The sequence below is a fragment of the Oryza sativa genome, chromosome 8, assembly GCF_034140825.1.
Source record: "Oryza sativa Japonica Group chromosome 8, ASM3414082v1".
Lineage (NCBI taxonomy): Eukaryota > Viridiplantae > Streptophyta > Magnoliopsida > Poales > Poaceae > Oryza > Oryza sativa.
In genome coordinates this window covers 27,640,326-27,657,048 of record NC_089042.1, presented here as the reverse complement: position 1 = coordinate 27,657,048, position 16,723 = coordinate 27,640,326, and the positions used below count along the sequence as shown (strand labels likewise).

Sequence of the window (16,723 nt, the reverse complement as noted above, 5' to 3'; positions counted from 1 at the left end):
ATTTTCATAAACAATTAACAATGTGATTTCATTTGGCCACCGCCATCGACACGGATTGAGACGGCTCCCTCCTCTTCTTGTTCGACTTCGACCACTGCTATCGGTGTAGATCTGGGTGACTCCCTCCTCGTCCGCTGCCCATGTCGGCGGTGGCATCTTCCCGATGATGGCCTCCAAGTTCCTCTATTCTGATCTCTCCAAATTGTCATCCTTTCTTCCAACTTGTTGGACTACACGAATTGGTTTCTCTCTCCTAGAGCCACCGCTTCTTCTGCAAGCTCTTCTGACACACTGCAAAACCACTCCTCCCCTCCATGATGGCATCCAAACCTTACGTGGAGGCTGAGACCCCACGTTGGACATGGCCTAACAAGTCGTTCTCGTCCACAGGAAAACGCCCATGGATGTATCAATGCATCATGCACGATCACTCTCTTTAAACCTTGTGATCCAAAAAGGAGAAAAAAAGATCGTGTCATGTTGACTTGAATCACACCCAAGTACTGTATATTGAAACTACAAGTTGGCGTTCTATCTGAGTTGCCGCAGAAGGGAACAGAAATACAGAATCACTGAAGAAGATAGAAATACAGAATCACCGAATATAATTATACAGTAGATTGGTTCATGTCAACCAATCTACTACTCCATCCGTCTCACAATATAAGGGATTTTGAGTTTTTGTTTGCAACGTTTGACCACTCGTTTTATTCAAAAATTTTTTGCAAATATAAAAAACGAAAAGTTGTGCTTAAAGTACTGTAGATAATAAAGTAAGTCACAAATAAAATAAATAATAATTTTAAAAAATTTTGAATAAGACGAGTGGTCAAACGTTGCAAGCAAAAACTCAAAATCCCTTATATTAAGGGACGGAGGGAGTAGTACATATCTCGTCAACATAACACTGTGGGTGTGTTTCAATAATGGGAAATGGAGGGTGAGATTGAGATTAGGAAATGAATGAAAGGTTAGGATTAAATAGATGAGGGAGAATGAATGGTTAGGATTTAAAGATGTGTTGGAAATCATTTCCCTTTCCCATTTGCCAAACACCACCTATAAGAATAAGATTCTCTAAAGATTCTTCAGGGCAGACAGTGTAGTGTTACGTTTTCTGAATGGTTGCCTGCCCTGCCCGGAAGAACATCAACACAGACAGGTTGATGTTTTTCCATGGAACACAAGCTTAAGACAATTTGAAGGCGCCAATCGTAATATTCATATTGTTGTTCCCTCAAAAAAAATATTTATATTTTTGCAGACTTTCCAGGCCTTCCATCCACCAATCGGCGATGTTCCCTGTGTTCGCTGCCGTTGAATAAAACAACTCGTCTGCCTCGTCGTCATCCAGCCATCCACGTTCTAGAACAAAAAGCTAGCCAAAGTCGTCGGCATATCTCGCCAGAATGGAAAGAACGATACGAATCGAACACAAGAAGAAGAAGAATAAGCAGAGGCAGGGCATGCATTTTCCTTCAAACCTCGCGTCAAAACACGCTAGTACAATACAGTAGTAAGTACATATTCACAGTACATGATGATGATTGGGTTAAGTCTGGATTCCTAATACGCTACCTAGTCTCAATTTTGCATTTTACATTCATACACAAGGGATCGATGCGAGGAGGAAGATTTTACTTTTTTTTTACATAGGCAGGCATGGGTGATCACCGTAACTAAAAATTTGTGAGGTGAGCGGCCATGGCCGTGAAGAGACAGAAATCGCGTGTGTGCGCTACCAGCACTGGTCGGTCTCCCAGGTGCGGCGTGGGCGGCGGCCGTACCAGCGCGGCGCGGCGGCGGGAGCCGCCATCGTCCGGTGGTGCGCGCCGCGCGCCATGGAGGCGACGGCGACGACGTCGCGGTCGTAGCGCGCGCGGCTGTCGGGGTCGGAGAGCGTGGCGTAGGCGTCGTGGAGCCTGACGAAGTCGTCGGCCCCGGCGCTGGCGGCCACGTCGGGGTGCCGCTCCCGCGCGAGGCGCCGGTACGCCGCCTTGATCTCCCGCACCGTGGCGCCGGCACGCAGCCCCAGCACGTCGTACAGCGTCCCCGCCGGCGCCGGCGCAGGAGCCACGGCCACCGCGCACCGGACCTTCCTTGCCCGGTACGACCCAACCGCCGCTGCCGGTGGCGGCTTGGGCGCGAAGGCGATCCCCACAGAAGGCGCAGAAATCATGAGAAGGAAGGAAGAGAGGAATGGTGGGCAAGAAGCAGATCTGGGAAGACGGAGAGGGGAATTGGGAAGCTTTTATCTAATACAAGATGTGGAAAAAGGAAGGAGAGGAGGCAGGTGAGACGTCGTTGGGTGGCACCCGCGGATTGTGTTGGATTTCGGGGTGGAATCGCCGGTGGTTTAGTGGTATTTTAAGGCGGGTTTGGCGATAGGATCGTTGCTTGGGTGGTAGTCAGCATCCGGTTGCGTCGACTTGGGTAGTAGTGCTCTTTTCTTTGAGCATGAAATGAAAATGAAGGTTAAGATTTTTAGAACAATTAATTAAGATTTAATTATTATAGACTTAAAATAGATTAATATGATATTTTAGAACAATTTTTATATAGAAAATTTTCGTATGAAATACGCAGTTTGAAAAGCGTGTGTTGTGAAAATTATTATCTTCGTCCAAGGCTTGATGAAGAAATGAAGGAGACATTGGTGCATGCGTCGCTGTCCGCTTCCAAATCCCAAATTGAGCATTTTTTTTTCTCCGGTGGATTCTGTGGGTGCAGGCTGCGTCCGACTCTGGGCGTCTGGCCCCCCGGTTGATGGGAGGATTCGGATTCTTTGCATTATTTCCTTCCTGCCCCCCACGGTTTGTTTGGCGCGCGCACGCTGATTCCGCCCGCCGTCTCTCTCTGTCGCTGCTCTCCAAGTCCGACATGACCCGCGCGCCGCGGCCGACCACCACCTTCACTCGCTCCTTGCAAGTTGCTGTAGCTCTCGGACAGCTCGCCCCATCAGCACAAAAGTCAGCTACTACTAAACTTCTACTACTACTGGTTTCTTCCTTTTTTGATAGGGAGAAGTTTAGCAGGCCGGGCCGCACTTCGTTCACGCGGGCTGGTGATATAGGACCGAACAAGTATGGTTGTATTGTACCAAATGTCACTCTTCAGAGCCACTGCATTGTTCAGTCAGGCCCAACAGATAGCACAAGTATGTTAAGTGCACCGTTAAAATGGGCTATTTTAGTTTTTTTTTTTTGCCTTTGCTTCGAATAAGTTACAACAGATTATTACAGAGTTTATTGGTCAAAACGACTGCGTTTTTTCATAAATAAATACAGTCTAATGAAAGCAAGAAAATTAACTGGAAATAGGCTAAATTTTGAGATGACAACCTACTGCTAAGGGCTTATTCGTTTCAAAGGAATTGCAAAGGAAAAGCATAGGAATAGGAATGTGTTTTAAAATACCATATCATAGGAATGCACCATAGGAAAACTTTAGGAAAGTTTTCCATTCCTCCATATTTGAAGGAAAAGCATAGGAAAAAATAATCCACTCTAACCTAATGTTTGCATTCCTTTGGTTGGTTTGCTCAACCAACATAGGAAAAATTTCTGTGTTTTTCAATCCATAGGTTTGCACATGTATTCCTATAGTATTCTTACATTTTTTATATTCCTACGTTTTGAAAATCCTGTGAACCGAACGAGCCCTAAATCTTTATCTATAGTCGACGAAAATCTACATATAATCGGATATCGCGCACTGCGCACATCGAACTGAAGCGGACGATGCTACAAAAAGTGTCAACGAGAAGTAGGTGAACTTCACAGCACGTTACAATTCGTTGCGGTAACAGTATATGCTACACCGTTCAAACGTGCTCATCTGCACCTGCCTGTTCTGTCTAGGACAACGAAATTTCTTTCCAAGACAGTGCGGTCTTCTAGAAGATGCTACAGTAAGTGCCAACAAAAATGTTGCCATCCAAACATCAAAGTATGGAACTTATAGAAAAAAAATTGAAAATATACTTTTATTTTTCATATTTTGCATTTATATACATGTCTGAGATTAATTTGCAAAAATATACCCAATCCACATGATGGTTGCGTGAGAGCGCCGGTCCCGCAGGCCGGGGATGCGATACCGCACCGGTCCCGCAGGATAGGCGAACGGCACCACGGGTTGTTTGCGTCACGGTGCGGACCCGCCGAGCTAGAGCGCTCCCGCATATTGGATGCACGGGACCGCCGCTCCCGCACCCACATCGTTTCCTAAATTGTGAATACATGTCCCGCACGGAAAACGGAACAGTACATCAGCACATGATTAATTAATTATTAGTTATTTTTTTTTCAAAAATGGATCAATATGATTTTTTTAGCAACTTTCGTATATAAACTTTTTTAAAAAAAGCCCTATTTAACTGTTTAAAAAGCGTGCGCACGAAAAACAAAGGAGATGAGTTGGAAAAATTAGGGGAATAAACTCACGTAACCGGAGCACTCCCGCATAGCGGATGTGCGGGACCGGCCCCTCTCCCGTATTCCGAATGCGCGGGACCGCCGCTCCCTCATGGATGTTGTTTCCTAAATTGTGAATACATGTCCCGCACGGAAAACGGAGCAATAAATTAGCACGTGATTAATTAATTATTAGTTGATTTTTTTTAAAAAAAATGGATCAGTATGATTTGTTTGAGCAACTTTCATATAGAAACTTTTTTGCAAAAAATGCACCGTTTAGTCATTTGAAAAGCGTGCGTGCGAAAAACAAAAGAGATGATTTGGAAAAATTAGGAAATAAGACACGGAACCGGAGTGACCACGGGACCGGCTTCGGTACCGCGCGTTGGAGCCGTGGGACCACGCCGTTCTGCGGTACTGCCGCGCTCCGCGGTAACGACTCGGTCCCGCAGTCCAGCTATGCGGGCCCGGCTCAGTTGCTCATCCAGTTCCGCGCGACCGGCTCAAGTATGTGGTTCGCCCTCGCTCCCGCATAACCAATCCGCGGGTTAGGTATATTTTTGCAAATTAATCTCAGACGTGTATATAAATGTAAAATATGAAAAAGAAAGAGTATATTTTCAAAATTTTTTCGGAACTTATAGGCTACAACAGGCCTCAGGCCACCAGGAGACTATAAATTAATTGCTTTGAATTTGAATGATGCAACCATGTAATAACTATTTCACATCTAATCAAATCATACATGGGCGACAATGAGCGTCTTAACCACGACCCAATGTAGCGGCATGGCAAAGGAAGCACACAAGTACAGAGACCTGAACAATCCACCAGCTCCTGATGCTTCCATTTCACCGATGACAGAAAGTATCAAGCTGCCGCTACTTCTTTTAAATTATACGCCCATAATGGCTACAATATGTAGTGATGTCATGCCCGGGTGTCCTGTGAAGTAGGAACTTCAGCACTGCACATAGGGCATACCTGCAAAGCAATCAAGGAAATTTATCACCTTTCGGAAATGAAAATGCTTTCTCCAATAAACCTAAACTGCTCCCGTTATTGGGTGCATTGAACATGCCAAATGATGTATCTTCATAGTCAGGTGGCAAAAGAAAAACATTGATTCAATATCTGACAAGGAATAGGGATGTAGGGTTCATAAGCCGTTGCTTTCATTCATCAAGGGGTTGGTGGATATGAAGACTGGAGATGCTGTTAATTATATACCTTATTTAATTGCAGCCATTGGTTTATGCATTCAGAATGGTATGAATGCTTGCAAGGAAGTGCAACCAATGATTCACCTTCCTCAAATTCCACACGGCAAATAACACATCTGCAAATTAGTTTCATTTATCAGTACAGTGCCGGTTACTTCTAAAAAAGGGGGGAGATATTAACATACTGTTCCATGTTGCCGTCTTGCTTATCTTGTGCTCGATAAGTTATTGAAGGTAATGAAGCAAGTGTATCAGCAGAGAGGCCTCTGCTTTCCGTACCAACTACTTCACCCAATGCAACCAGCTCCTAAGAACACCAACATTAAATTTTAGTAGCAGATCCTGAAGCTTTAGATGTGTACCAAATGCAGACAGTACCGGTCTTTTTTAAGGGAACAAACAACTTACCTCATAAGAATATTCATCTGGATCAACATCTTCCCATGCATCCTAAAGTCAGAAGTAAATAAAAAAGTCAGACAATAGCTTTATTATTGGAAGACTTCAGGAAAACAAGACCACGGCATTAAGAAAAGTGCAAATTGCTCCTAGTTGGGTACATTTTAAGCCATTACCTCCCCCCCCCCCCCACACACACACACACCCCATCCCAATTCTCACATACAGGAATTGGCATTAAATTTCCATTTTCAAATGAACAATAGTATACTTATTTGCAAGCATCAGAATCTGATCAGCAAAAGCAGCAGGAAAAGTCAGTTCCCAAATTATAATTTGAGTATCTAGAAATGGAAATGGACGGACAAAGGTGATACCGTGCCATTGAGTTCAACAAACCTGTATCGCTTTTAACATAAGTAGCACAGCTTCTAACTTCTATATACCAGGAAAAGAATGTAGTATATATGCCATTACCATATTAGTTCGATATGCACCTAAAATATTCACCTACCCATTCTGAAGAATGGGACTACATACAGATGGGTATACTTGAATTTCTCCCATAATAATCCAAAAGTTACCCTCCCTTTCTCCTTGTCTCTCGGAATCCAAATTATTCATTGAATGGTTGCATGATAAGCATGGAACAATGAATTGGAGATATCGTGCATTCCAAACTCATGAAATGGAAGAAAATGTCACCTGTGGATCATCCCCGTCTTCATCTTCATCATCATCATCATCATCATCATCCTCATCATCATCATCATCAACATCGTCATCATCATGGTCCATCACTCGCCCTACAAAACAACAACAACAACAACAACAACAACTGTAAGCTACACACAAAAATGAAATAAAACTATGAAAGGAAGAAAAAAAAAGGATGGGGGATAAAATTCTCCCTTGTGCACTCACAATCACTGAGGCCCGCGAGCGCCATGAGGCGGCCGGCGACCTCGCGCTCCTCGGCGTCCTGCAGCGCCCGCGCGAAGGCCTCGTCGTCCTCGTACCGCGCGGGGTCCAACTCAGCCGGGTCACCGGCGGCGTCTGCGTCTGCGTCGGCCACCTCCTCGTCCTCATCCAGCGCCTCCCCGTCGCCGTCCCCGTCCCCATCCTCGTCCTCAAAATCGCTCCCCTCCCCTTCCTCGTCAAACTCGTAGCTCCCACCATCGGAGGCCGCGTAGTCGCCGCCGTGGTGCGCGCTGAGCATCATGTACGCCCGCTCCTGCGCCGACAAAAAAAAAAAAAAAAAAAAACACGGATAAGCCAAACCCCCCCGACCGTGGTGAAGCAGCGAGATCCCGAGGCGGCGGCGTACGGCTTTTACCTGCTCCTGGAGGACGCGGGCGAGGGCGAGGTCGGCCTCCTCCTGGGTGAGGCTGGTGAAGGGCCGTCTCCCCGCCGCCGCCGCCGCCGCGGAGTCATCGGGTGGAGCTGCGGCGGTGGGAGGGTTGGGGGTAGGGTTTTGGTCGGCGGCGGCGGCGGTGGTATCCTTGGCGGCGTCCATGGGAGGAGGGATCGGAGAAGGGGGGAAGTGGTGGTGGGAGACAAGGAGAAATGGTGGAGAAGGAAAAGCGAGGCGGTGGCGGCGTGGCGTGGGTGAACGTTAAGCAAGCGAAGCGCACACACGCGGTGGTGGTGGGCTGGGATGGTTTCAGTAAAAGAGGAAAAGGACGAGGCGAACAGAGGTAACCGTTTCCGTGTTTCAGCTTTGGAACGGCAGTCCAGCACCCCGAATCTACCTGACCTCAGTTTAGGATGTAAACGCAGCCAGCATGGGCATGGCAGGTCGGTTCCGTTTGGGTCCCACAGGTCAGCCTCTTTGGTGAACTTCTCTTACAAACGGCCCATCATCGTGGAAATAAGCAAAACGGCATAATTACAAATGAAAAATAATTTATGAATAAAACTTTTATATACATGTTTTTGGTGATCTAATAAAAGTAAAGGCTGAAAAATAAACTTCCATAAAAAAAACCTCAAAATCAGGTTCAAATCAAATTCAAGATTAAAAATTCAAATTTTGACTGATAAGTATAAGTATAAACGAAAAGATGAGATACGAAGACTCCTTTTGGTGAACTTATGTAGGTTCATTTTGGATTATTTTAGGAGGGTAACAAATCAGCAATTTTGTTTGGAGTCTCATGAATAACTCTGTTTCGTTTCTAACTCTACCCTACCAAAAATGACATTTTGGTAGTGCAAGGCATAAGAAAAAAAAAAGAACAGCCCGTAATCCAGCTTTGCTTATGCCCATATGTATTGGCAAACCATATAAAAGTTTCATATGGAGCATAACTTTTTCATACGGAAAAAGAAAAACGAAAGGCAAAGGATATTCTTGATTTGGGGAAATAGCTCACGGAACGGAACGCAATAGAAGTTGTTGAATAGGAATTCTATGTTGCTTAGCCGGTGGGCGAAGAGAGAAGCAGGCGGCATGATCACGGCAAGCAAGGCATGCTGCTGCGGCGGCGGCCAACCTCGTTTCTTCTTTCTTGCACGGATGCGGCGTGTGCCATAGATGCTTTTTCTTGAGGTGTTCCAAGTGAAATGTTAAAGGTACAGTAGAGAACAAACTATACGTGCAAAGTCTTCCATGGCCTGCCTTGCTGCTTCACCCAATGTTCGTATGCAATTGCAATTTGCTTGACTGATTCAGCCTCTAGCACAAATGGGCCAACAGTAGTTGCTGTTTCCTAGTTTTTGTATGGTCTCTGATGTCACGTGGGTTTGCTTCTGGCCCATCATAGATGCTGACTAGAGAGTTCTGCTAGATAAACAAACTTTGCACACCAACAGCAGGAGGTGATCAATAACGAGATCCAAATTAGGGGAACTATCTTGGTCTATCTATTGGGGCCTGCGACAACTGATCGTATGATAAAAGCTAAGTAGTTAAAAACTAGTCTCTAGATTTCATCACGGTCTCTGGTAGGTACATTTTTCACATGAGCAATTTGTAACTGAAAAAAATTATCAAGCAAACAAGGCTCTGGTATCCGACGATGTACTAAACGTGCACAAAGCCCATAACATGTTGCATCCTGCTGCATTTTTACACCACTCCAGACGGAAGTCGAAGGACAAGTTGCCCACCAAAAACACTGCAGCAAAAGATCACTGGTTAGCCAATCTTCACAATTTTGCCTTGATGACGGTAAAAGGTAGATTTATGTACCTCTTCACATAGTAGTAGCAGAAATCAGCAAGGATGAACGTCTGAACGATTTCAGAGAGAAGCACCATCGAAGGCCAGAGACCATAGCCCAGAGCAGTCAACAAGCGACCACGGGTATCCAAAACCTGCAGATTAGATCACAGCAAATTGATTTAGATGGGCTTGCTAAAAAAAATCCTATTCTGTTTACAGATTAGATCACTACTAATCATGCATCAGAAGTAACAGATTTCTCAAGAATATATACAGCTTAAAATGCAGACATTTACATCCAATATGCAACGGAGTAGAACAGTGTATTCCCTATGATATGATGCATCAGGAATAAGCATGAATGACGATGATACAACAGGAAATACATATCAATTCAAAGATGTTAAGTTCCGCATTGCTTCCAGAAAATCTACTAGCTGCATTGCAGTGAGAGTCTAGATACTCCTGCGTAATAAACTAGAACAAGCAATCAGAGGCGTTGTTTATTTTTCTAACTGCACATTTCGCTTTTCCCCCCTGTTTGGTCGATCTGAGGAGTCTGGAGTGTCAGCTCTCAACCTCCCATGTTAATGTTACATACTGTAACTGGTCTGAACACCATTTGCATTGGTTCTATGGTCCAAATTTCAAAACTACAACAACACTTAAGGAGGAAGGAGGCTGAGAAAAGAACCTGAAGGACCCAGTGTGCGCAGCTAAGAAACCTTGCAACACCCAATGCAAACACATAATGAGCTGTAAATGGTTCCACAATCTGCACCCCAAAAAGAAACAAAGTAAGAAATTCAGCCACTGGACTGTGCATTGAAGATCATATGTATGTATCTTTAAGATTTACCTTTGTGTTTTGCATCAAACGCAACTGTGGCAGCACTGAAACAGCTTCCAAATAAACACAGAAAGCCCAGGAGATCCTGTTGATGATGTTATGCGATGTTGAAGGATGAACCAGGAGAGCTAGGCCAGCACAAGGTAACACCTGGAATGTAACGTCTAGTAAGATAGCATGTCTAGCAATAAGAAGGGGGCTAACAAGATGAATGATCAAAACAAGTACATAAGCATGTCTGGCAAAAAATAGTTAGCACCCAGAATAGGTGTACAGATCATTGCATTGGTAATGAATACTAGTAAACACATGCAACTGCAATATACAAGCAGGTTATGATCTTGGCGGTGGGAACCTGGAAATTTCAAGTGCTTGAACTATGTCTTTAGTCTAGATCAAGCAGGGGAACATTTATAGAATTTGTGTTTTGAGCAGCTCCAACAGTTATAGTTCACACAATGAAGTCAGAAAGTTTACACAAAACAGAGGGCACCACAAACTTTATGTTTAATAGATTCGAAGAGTTTTTTAGTCTAGACTCTAGAAGCTGATATTGCACTTACCACGTAGTACAATGCAAAATTGTCCTTGTCCAGCATATAAGTTGACCTCAGTTTGAACCGAATCATGTAGATGACAAAGAGAGTAGCTGCTAGTGTAGCTGTATCAAGTATGGTATGGATGTCATACTCCATAACAAAACTGCAGTACAGCCTAACAGCCAGAAATAGTGCTGTTAAATCCTGAGACTTGAGTGAGAGTCCTGCAGTAATTTAGAAGGTTTAAACAAATTAGAGCATGAGTTACATAAATGTAGGAATTAAATGAAGAGAGTAACAAAAGGGACAATTAAAAAGGTCCCAGAGTTGGGGGAGGGGGTATGAGGGGTGAGAGGAAATTCATCTTGCAATTGTAATTTTCAACATGCGATTCTATACCAGTCTACTCCCTGTCATTCAAGCAGTTAATTCATCTTATTTTATTTTTTGAGAAAGGGAGGCACCTCCGTTTTCATTAACGAAAACACCAACATTACAGAAGTCCTTAAACTGCATGCAGTTAATTCATTTTGATGCATATTAAATAAAATAATTGGTCTATCCTCAATAAAAACTGGGAAGTGAATGCAGCATCCACTATCTAAAAAAATTACCTGATTACCATACAATTTCCACTTTCAAACAAGTGATTTTACAGCTTGCTAATGCATGCAGATAAACAGCTGTACTGATGTAGTGAAAACCAGTTCGGTTAAAAACTTAGAATACAATAGACCAATTGGGATTTTGCTATTCTCTTTCCACTCAAGAAGCAAGAACAACCAAGTTGCCACAGAGCAATCATAAATTCCAAGCAATTATGCTTTTGGAAAGCAATGGAATTATGAGATGGACCATATCTTGGTAAGTTAATTGCCTAATATTTTAATGTCAGAATCACCATCTTTATACCCCCTTCTAAATTCTTCATTTGCACAACCAAGCACTCAGACATAATATGTTTTCAGAAAGTAAAGCACGAAAGGAGATGGAAAACAACAAGTTCCATGACAGAGAAAGGCGTTCTAGTAGGGACTGAAGCAGCACCACCAATCTAAACACCATAATCTATGCGCCGTCCACCAGGAGATGACATACTCCCTCCAACAAACACTTCAATCAGCTACCTGACAGACCAGTACTGCTCAAAACAAACTCTGCTAGTGCTACCCTACAACACATCTACATATAGAATGTCCACCTCATTACTAGAAAACCTGTAGTTGCATACACAGATGCAGTAAGAATTGCGACCGAGCAAGGTGATTGGATTGAACAAGCAAAAAGCTGCTTCCTCAATTTGAGTTTAGAATCACCCAGCAATATCACCACATGACAATCTCACCATGCCAACCTCAGTGTGAACATATAGTGTAAACTTACCACTAACATAGCAATATACAAGTCAGCACAAGTTGCAGGCAGTATTAAAGTGTGGAAACAAAACAGTAAATTCCAAACCTCTCTCGGCTCTCGCTAAATATAACCCAAATTACCCATCTCCGTAAACAAATCAAGTCGAAAATATATAAAAAAAATTAAATACCTCCACGCGAACAGTGAGGAAATTAGCAGTAAATAAGGTGCGTAATAAATAATCTTATCGGAGCGGAAACACATCCAACACACAAACGCAAAACAAGTCACAAAATTATTTCTAAAAAATAGGGATCCGGAGGGGGTGGAATCCAGGGAGTTGTGTGGATCGAGGGGATGACGTCGGGAGGGAAGAAGGGGGGAGGATTTTTACCGGCGCAGGTCTTCTCCTTGGTGAGCTTGTAGATGAGGACTCCGAGGCCGAGCGCGTGGGCGGCCTCGGCGGCGACGAAGAGGTTGTCGTGGTCGTGGACGATGAAGCGGATGAAGACGAGCGCGGCCATCCCGGCGACCACGGCGAGGAACGCCTTGACCTTGGGCGGCTGCCTCCGCACCCAGCTCAGCACCACGGCCACCGGCCTCCTCGACCCCCTCATCTCCGGCTCCTCCTCCTCCTCCTACTCTCCGGAGCCTCTCCGGCCACCCTAGCGCCGCCCGGCGACGGCGAGCACCACCACCGATCGGGGCGAGGCGAGGCGAGCGCGTTGTGTTGCGGCGTGCAGTGCGCGTGAGTGCGTGGGGGTTCTAGTTGGGGAGGAGACGGAGGAGGTGAAGAGCAGTTAAGGCCGTATCGGGTCGGGTTGGGTTGGTGCACCAGTCTGCCCGCGTGGCTAACGCTGTGGATTTCCTTCCGTTTCAGCTCGGATCACGGTAGATTACGATAATCAAAGTGAGGTTTAGTGGTTTATACTATTTTTATACTGTACTGTAGTATATGCCAACTTGCTAAGGGTCTCTGATTGTTTCTTTTTTTTTCATTTAGTTTTTGACAAGGTATGTGATATGGAAGAGATTTTTTTTAACCACTCGCATGATACGGTGCGATGTTCTGTTGATAGAGCATGAAAAAATTTTGATAGAGCATGAAAAAATTATAAGATTACAACCATATAAGGTCGTAACCAGGATAAAAAAAATACCACCACCCACATACCGACAGCACCAACACACAGGTCCGGGAGAACCAGAGAAGCCTATCACCGTACCAGCCGCCGCTAAGCGTGACCGACCACCGCTAGACTAACAAAGGAACACAGAAGAGATCGCCAAAAAAACGCTCTTACAACCAACACAAAGCCTAACTTTATCCTAAAGCGTCCTTGCACCAATTTTTATATTGTTATATACGTGTTCAACGATTATACTTGTCGGTGACATGGGACCGGGAGTATCATGACTTAGAGACTTGAGGCAGACACGATCACCCACGTGGCCTAACACCCTCGGGGGGGGGGGGGTCGGGCCCGAGGGTGATACGGCCGCCCTTCTCTTTGTCTCCCCGAGGGGTCGGACCGCTCCCGTCTCGGCCCCGAGGGCCGAGGCGCCCCGACCCCTTGTGGTTTTTGCGCCGCGTATATGGGGTAGGTGAGCATAGCGGGGCTCACCTAACCACATTTATTGCGGTTTGGACGAGCGCGTCACGCCGCATGTAACGCAGTGCAGCGCGCTCGTTTATCCGGTCAGTGACCAGTCACAGACCGATCAGATCGTGGGTTAGGTGGCGACAGGCGGTCTGACGCACGCCTCGCCCCATCCCGTCAGGATGAGAGCCTCCAAGCACTCGTCCCTAGCCGGAGCCGGCGTGTTAGCTCCTGGAGATGGCACGTTGGTCCCGGTCAGATATATACCAGGCTTCATCCTAACCATTACAAACAAGACATTGTATGAAGAGGGGCGAACATGCAGATTGATAAACTGACGCGTGGTGGACAAGAATGACCGATTTGTGACCGGTCTGACACTGGTCATGTCGTCAGCAGACAGCCATGTTCCCACGTCGCGCCTGCTTCCGGCGGAAGTGGAGGTAGGTATGGGCCGTCCCATCAGAAGGTCATTCGGACGGCAACCATACAAGTCTCCGTCTGTTTATGAAAAGATAGGATAAGTCCCCACAAAAAAGATAGAGATGGTGCATGTGGTATCCCCTTGAGGTATAAAAGGAGGACCTTGCCCACTTAGAAGGGGAAATTTTCGGATCCAGAACGATCAGAGAGGGAGAGAGTAAGAGCTCTCTGGTTCTCCAGCTCTTTTGTAGCTTCTTCATACACAGATCCACCAAAACACAGGAGTAGGGTATTACGCTTCTCAGCGGCCCGAACCTGTATACATCGCTCGTGTCTTGTGTGTTTCCACTCTCGCGAACTTTCCACAGGCTAGGAGCTTAGAACCTCACCCAGAGCCCCCGGCCGAACCGGCAAAGGGAGGCCTGCGCGGTCTCCCGGTGAGGAGCCCCAAGCTCCGTCAATACTAATAAAACTTTAGCCAGAAAAAAAATGTTTTTATGCTTTGGTCATAGAGTCATGGTGTGGTTTTGGGGTTACAAAATCCATTAGCTGACCAGAACAACCAACTCGCTAGTGTTCGTGTAGATAGGTACAAGTTGACGAACTGACGAGCGTTTAGATGTGTGGTAGGCCGGGGCAAGCCATCTGATCTGCTGATTCTCTAATAATCTCTACTGTATTGCCTAATCAAGGTCTCCGGTATTTGACCGGCCCGGCACGTATCGTTTATTAATGCGCCTCGTGGAGTGGAGAACGGTGCGTGACCGCGCAGGCCACGACGACGACTTGTGTGAGAAACAACGTATCGCCCGGGGCCTCTTGACCTTGGGTAATGGGTTCCAGCGAGAGGAGAGAAAAAAAAAAACGAAATTCCGGCAGCGAGAATCACGCCTGCACGCCGCCGGGATGGCTCGCCGTACGTCGCCGGCGGCCCCCGCCGCAAAATATATGACCCGTTTCGATCTGGGCCGTTCAGATGAGATCGAGCGGTCCACACTGGGCGTCGTCGCTGGGCAAGACGTGCGGGGCTGTGGGCCCCAGTTTTTATGTGCAGCGAGGGGGTGCGTGGTCCCTACGCAGGCCGTGCAACTGGGCCTCGGTTCCCCACTGTGGCCCCACCCACGTTATCTGACGCGATACGGCCCGCACGTGAGTTACAGCCCATATAGTACGGGCCTGACGTGAATCCCGTTCCGGCCCATCTGCTACGGCCCGCACGGTAGCGCCGAATCCCATTCGGTACGGTGTGTTGGGCTGGTGAATGACCTGTTGTGCATGGGCTGGCTAAGGGGATTGATGGATGAGCTTTAAAAGGAAAACAGTATACTTTGACTCCCTCAACGATGGCCCGAGTATAATTCATGCCCTCCAACACAAAACCAACTATATCAACTATCAAAACTGGTGCCCCTTGGTGATTTGGGAAGCAGTATTGGCTGATGGGGTGGTGTTGATTTAGTCTTCGTCCCACGTAGCTCTAGCCCTGGCGGTTGTCCCTTCTCGTCCTCTTTATCTTCGGCACCGCTACCTTAGCCATCACTGTGATTATCGAGGTTAAAACCGCCGATACCATGTCCTTCTCGCTCATCCTCAAGCCATTGTTGGGTGACTTTGTCGTGCACAAGCGGTTTGACTCTCCCGCTAACTGAGGTGGCTTGGCGCCGATGATGTCGACCCCCACCGCGGTTGCTACATCGGATTCGGAGGTGACGATGAGGAGCGCCATCCCGGTGTGAGGCGATACGGTAGTGGTGCGCGTCCGGTAAGTGTTGACAATACCTGTTGAGATGACCACCGGCAGGGAGAAGGGCGCGTCTGCGCTGGCGATGCAGAGGCTGTCATTCTTAGTTCTTGGCGAGGTAATGGTCGAGAAGTGGCCATCGCCAACATCGACGGCGGTGACGAGCGCTACCGAGGCGCAAAAGGAGGATACAATGATGACGGTGGAGCAGACAAGGAAGGAGAACAAGATGCTGACAAGGGAGTTGGACGAGCTTCGAACAGTAGCAAGGGGGAAAAGGAAAGAGGAAAAAGATGGGGAGTGAGGAAAGAGGAAAAAGGAAAGGAGACAATCAGACAAATGATGACATGTGCATCTTATGTCAATGGGTCCCATCTTTTTTTTTGGGTGAATGATATATGGGTCTCACATATTTTTCTTGTTTTTGTTTTTATTCTAATGCCACATAAACACCACATGGGACAGATAGTAGATCAACACCGCCACGTAGATGCTACGTCAGCCAAAACTGTTTTCCAAATCAATCAGGGTCACCGTTTATGCTCGTTTTAATAGTTGGAGAAATCAATATATCCGGTATTTGTGTGTTCGAATATGAATTACTCATACCATAGTTGATACCATAGTCGAGGGTGTCAAAGTATATCTTTTCCGCTTTAAAACAAATCACCACCCTTATTTTGCTCTTTTTTTTTACTTTTGCTACATGAACAATTTTTATTTTTCATTCGGATGCATCTCTTTCATATATAACGAAGTCAACATAGGAAAAATTCCAAGAATTCATTTTTTTATTTACCCGGTCAGTCCATAACAATTGAATAAAAAAATGTGTACCTTTAAAAGAGTTTAGGCCTCTTAAAAAAAACATAGGAATTTCGAAGGGATTTAAGGTGGAATTGACTACGAAATTCATATTCCCTCTGTATTTTCATATTTGACGCTTTTATATTTATTTTTAAATTAACCAACGTTACATATAAAAAAGGATGGAGGGAGTTCATTCC

The 16,723-nt window shown here is 45.8% G+C and overlaps 3 protein-coding genes across 3 annotated transcripts; all 3 read right to left on the bottom strand.

The window, feature by feature from the left end:
* Positions 1 to 1,445: 1,445 nt before the first annotated feature.
* On the bottom strand, positions 1,446 to 2,221 carry LOC4346241 (chaperone protein dnaJ 11, chloroplastic). The gene has a single exon (XM_015793526.3). It carries the CDS (start codon positions 2,177 to 2,179, stop codon positions 1,739 to 1,741), a length of 441 nt encoding a protein of 146 aa, XP_015649012.1. The 5' UTR covers positions 2,180 to 2,221; the 3' UTR covers positions 1,446 to 1,738.
* Positions 2,222 to 5,089: 2,868 nt separating this feature from the next.
* LOC4346240 (E3 ubiquitin ligase BIG BROTHER-related) lies at positions 5,090 to 7,625 on the bottom strand. Its single transcript, XM_015795100.3, has 7 exons — positions 7,377 to 7,625; positions 6,965 to 7,274; positions 6,746 to 6,846; positions 6,050 to 6,091; positions 5,827 to 5,948; positions 5,649 to 5,757; positions 5,090 to 5,402 (listed from the first exon to the last, which is right to left on the bottom strand). Exons 1-7 carry the CDS (start codon positions 7,554 to 7,556, stop codon positions 5,349 to 5,351), a joined length of 918 nt encoding a protein of 305 aa, XP_015650586.1. The 5' UTR covers positions 7,557 to 7,625; the 3' UTR covers positions 5,090 to 5,348.
* A 1,322-nt stretch (positions 7,626 to 8,947) lies between these two features.
* On the bottom strand, positions 8,948 to 12,722 carry LOC4346239 (uncharacterized). Its single transcript, XM_015795101.3, has 6 exons — positions 12,346 to 12,722; positions 10,620 to 10,819; positions 10,066 to 10,206; positions 9,901 to 9,981; positions 9,234 to 9,358; positions 8,948 to 9,159 (listed from the first exon to the last, which is right to left on the bottom strand). The coding sequence occupies exons 1-6, from the start codon at positions 12,566 to 12,568 to the stop codon at positions 9,111 to 9,113; spliced, it is 819 nt and encodes a 272-aa protein (XP_015650587.1). The 5' UTR covers positions 12,569 to 12,722; the 3' UTR covers positions 8,948 to 9,110.
* Positions 12,723 to 16,723: the final 4,001 nt, after the last annotated feature.

What these genes read in the sequence shown, in the direction of transcription:
- LOC4346241 (XM_015793526.3), bottom strand. Translation starts at nt 2,179, where the DNA reads ATGATTTCTGCGCCTTCTGTGGGGATCGCCTTCGCGCCCAAGCCGCCA.
- LOC4346240 (XM_015795100.3), bottom strand. Translation starts at nt 7,556, where the DNA reads ATGGACGCCGCCAAGGATACCACCGCCGCCGCCGCCGACCAAAACCCT. An exon ending in CCCGCGTCCTCCAGGAGCAG is followed by an intron (nt 7,275 to 7,376) that starts GTAAAAGCCGTA and finishes TTGTCGGCGCAG; the next exon opens with GAGCGGGCGTACATGATGCT. An exon ending in GCTCGCGGGCCTCAGTGATT is followed by an intron (nt 6,847 to 6,964) that starts GTGAGTGCACAA and finishes GTTGTTTTGTAG; the next exon opens with GGCGAGTGATGGACCATGAT.
- LOC4346239 (XM_015795101.3), bottom strand. Translation starts at nt 12,568, where the DNA reads ATGAGGGGGTCGAGGAGGCCGGTGGCCGTGGTGCTGAGCTGGGTGCGG. An exon ending in CAAGGAGAAGACCTGCGCCG is followed by an intron (nt 10,820 to 12,345) that starts GTAAAAATCCTC and finishes AAATTACTGCAG; the next exon opens with GACTCTCACTCAAGTCTCAG. An exon ending in TGCTACTACTATGTGAAGAG is followed by an intron (nt 9,160 to 9,233) that starts GTACATAAATCT and finishes CTTTTGCTGCAG; the next exon opens with TGTTTTTGGTGGGCAACTTG.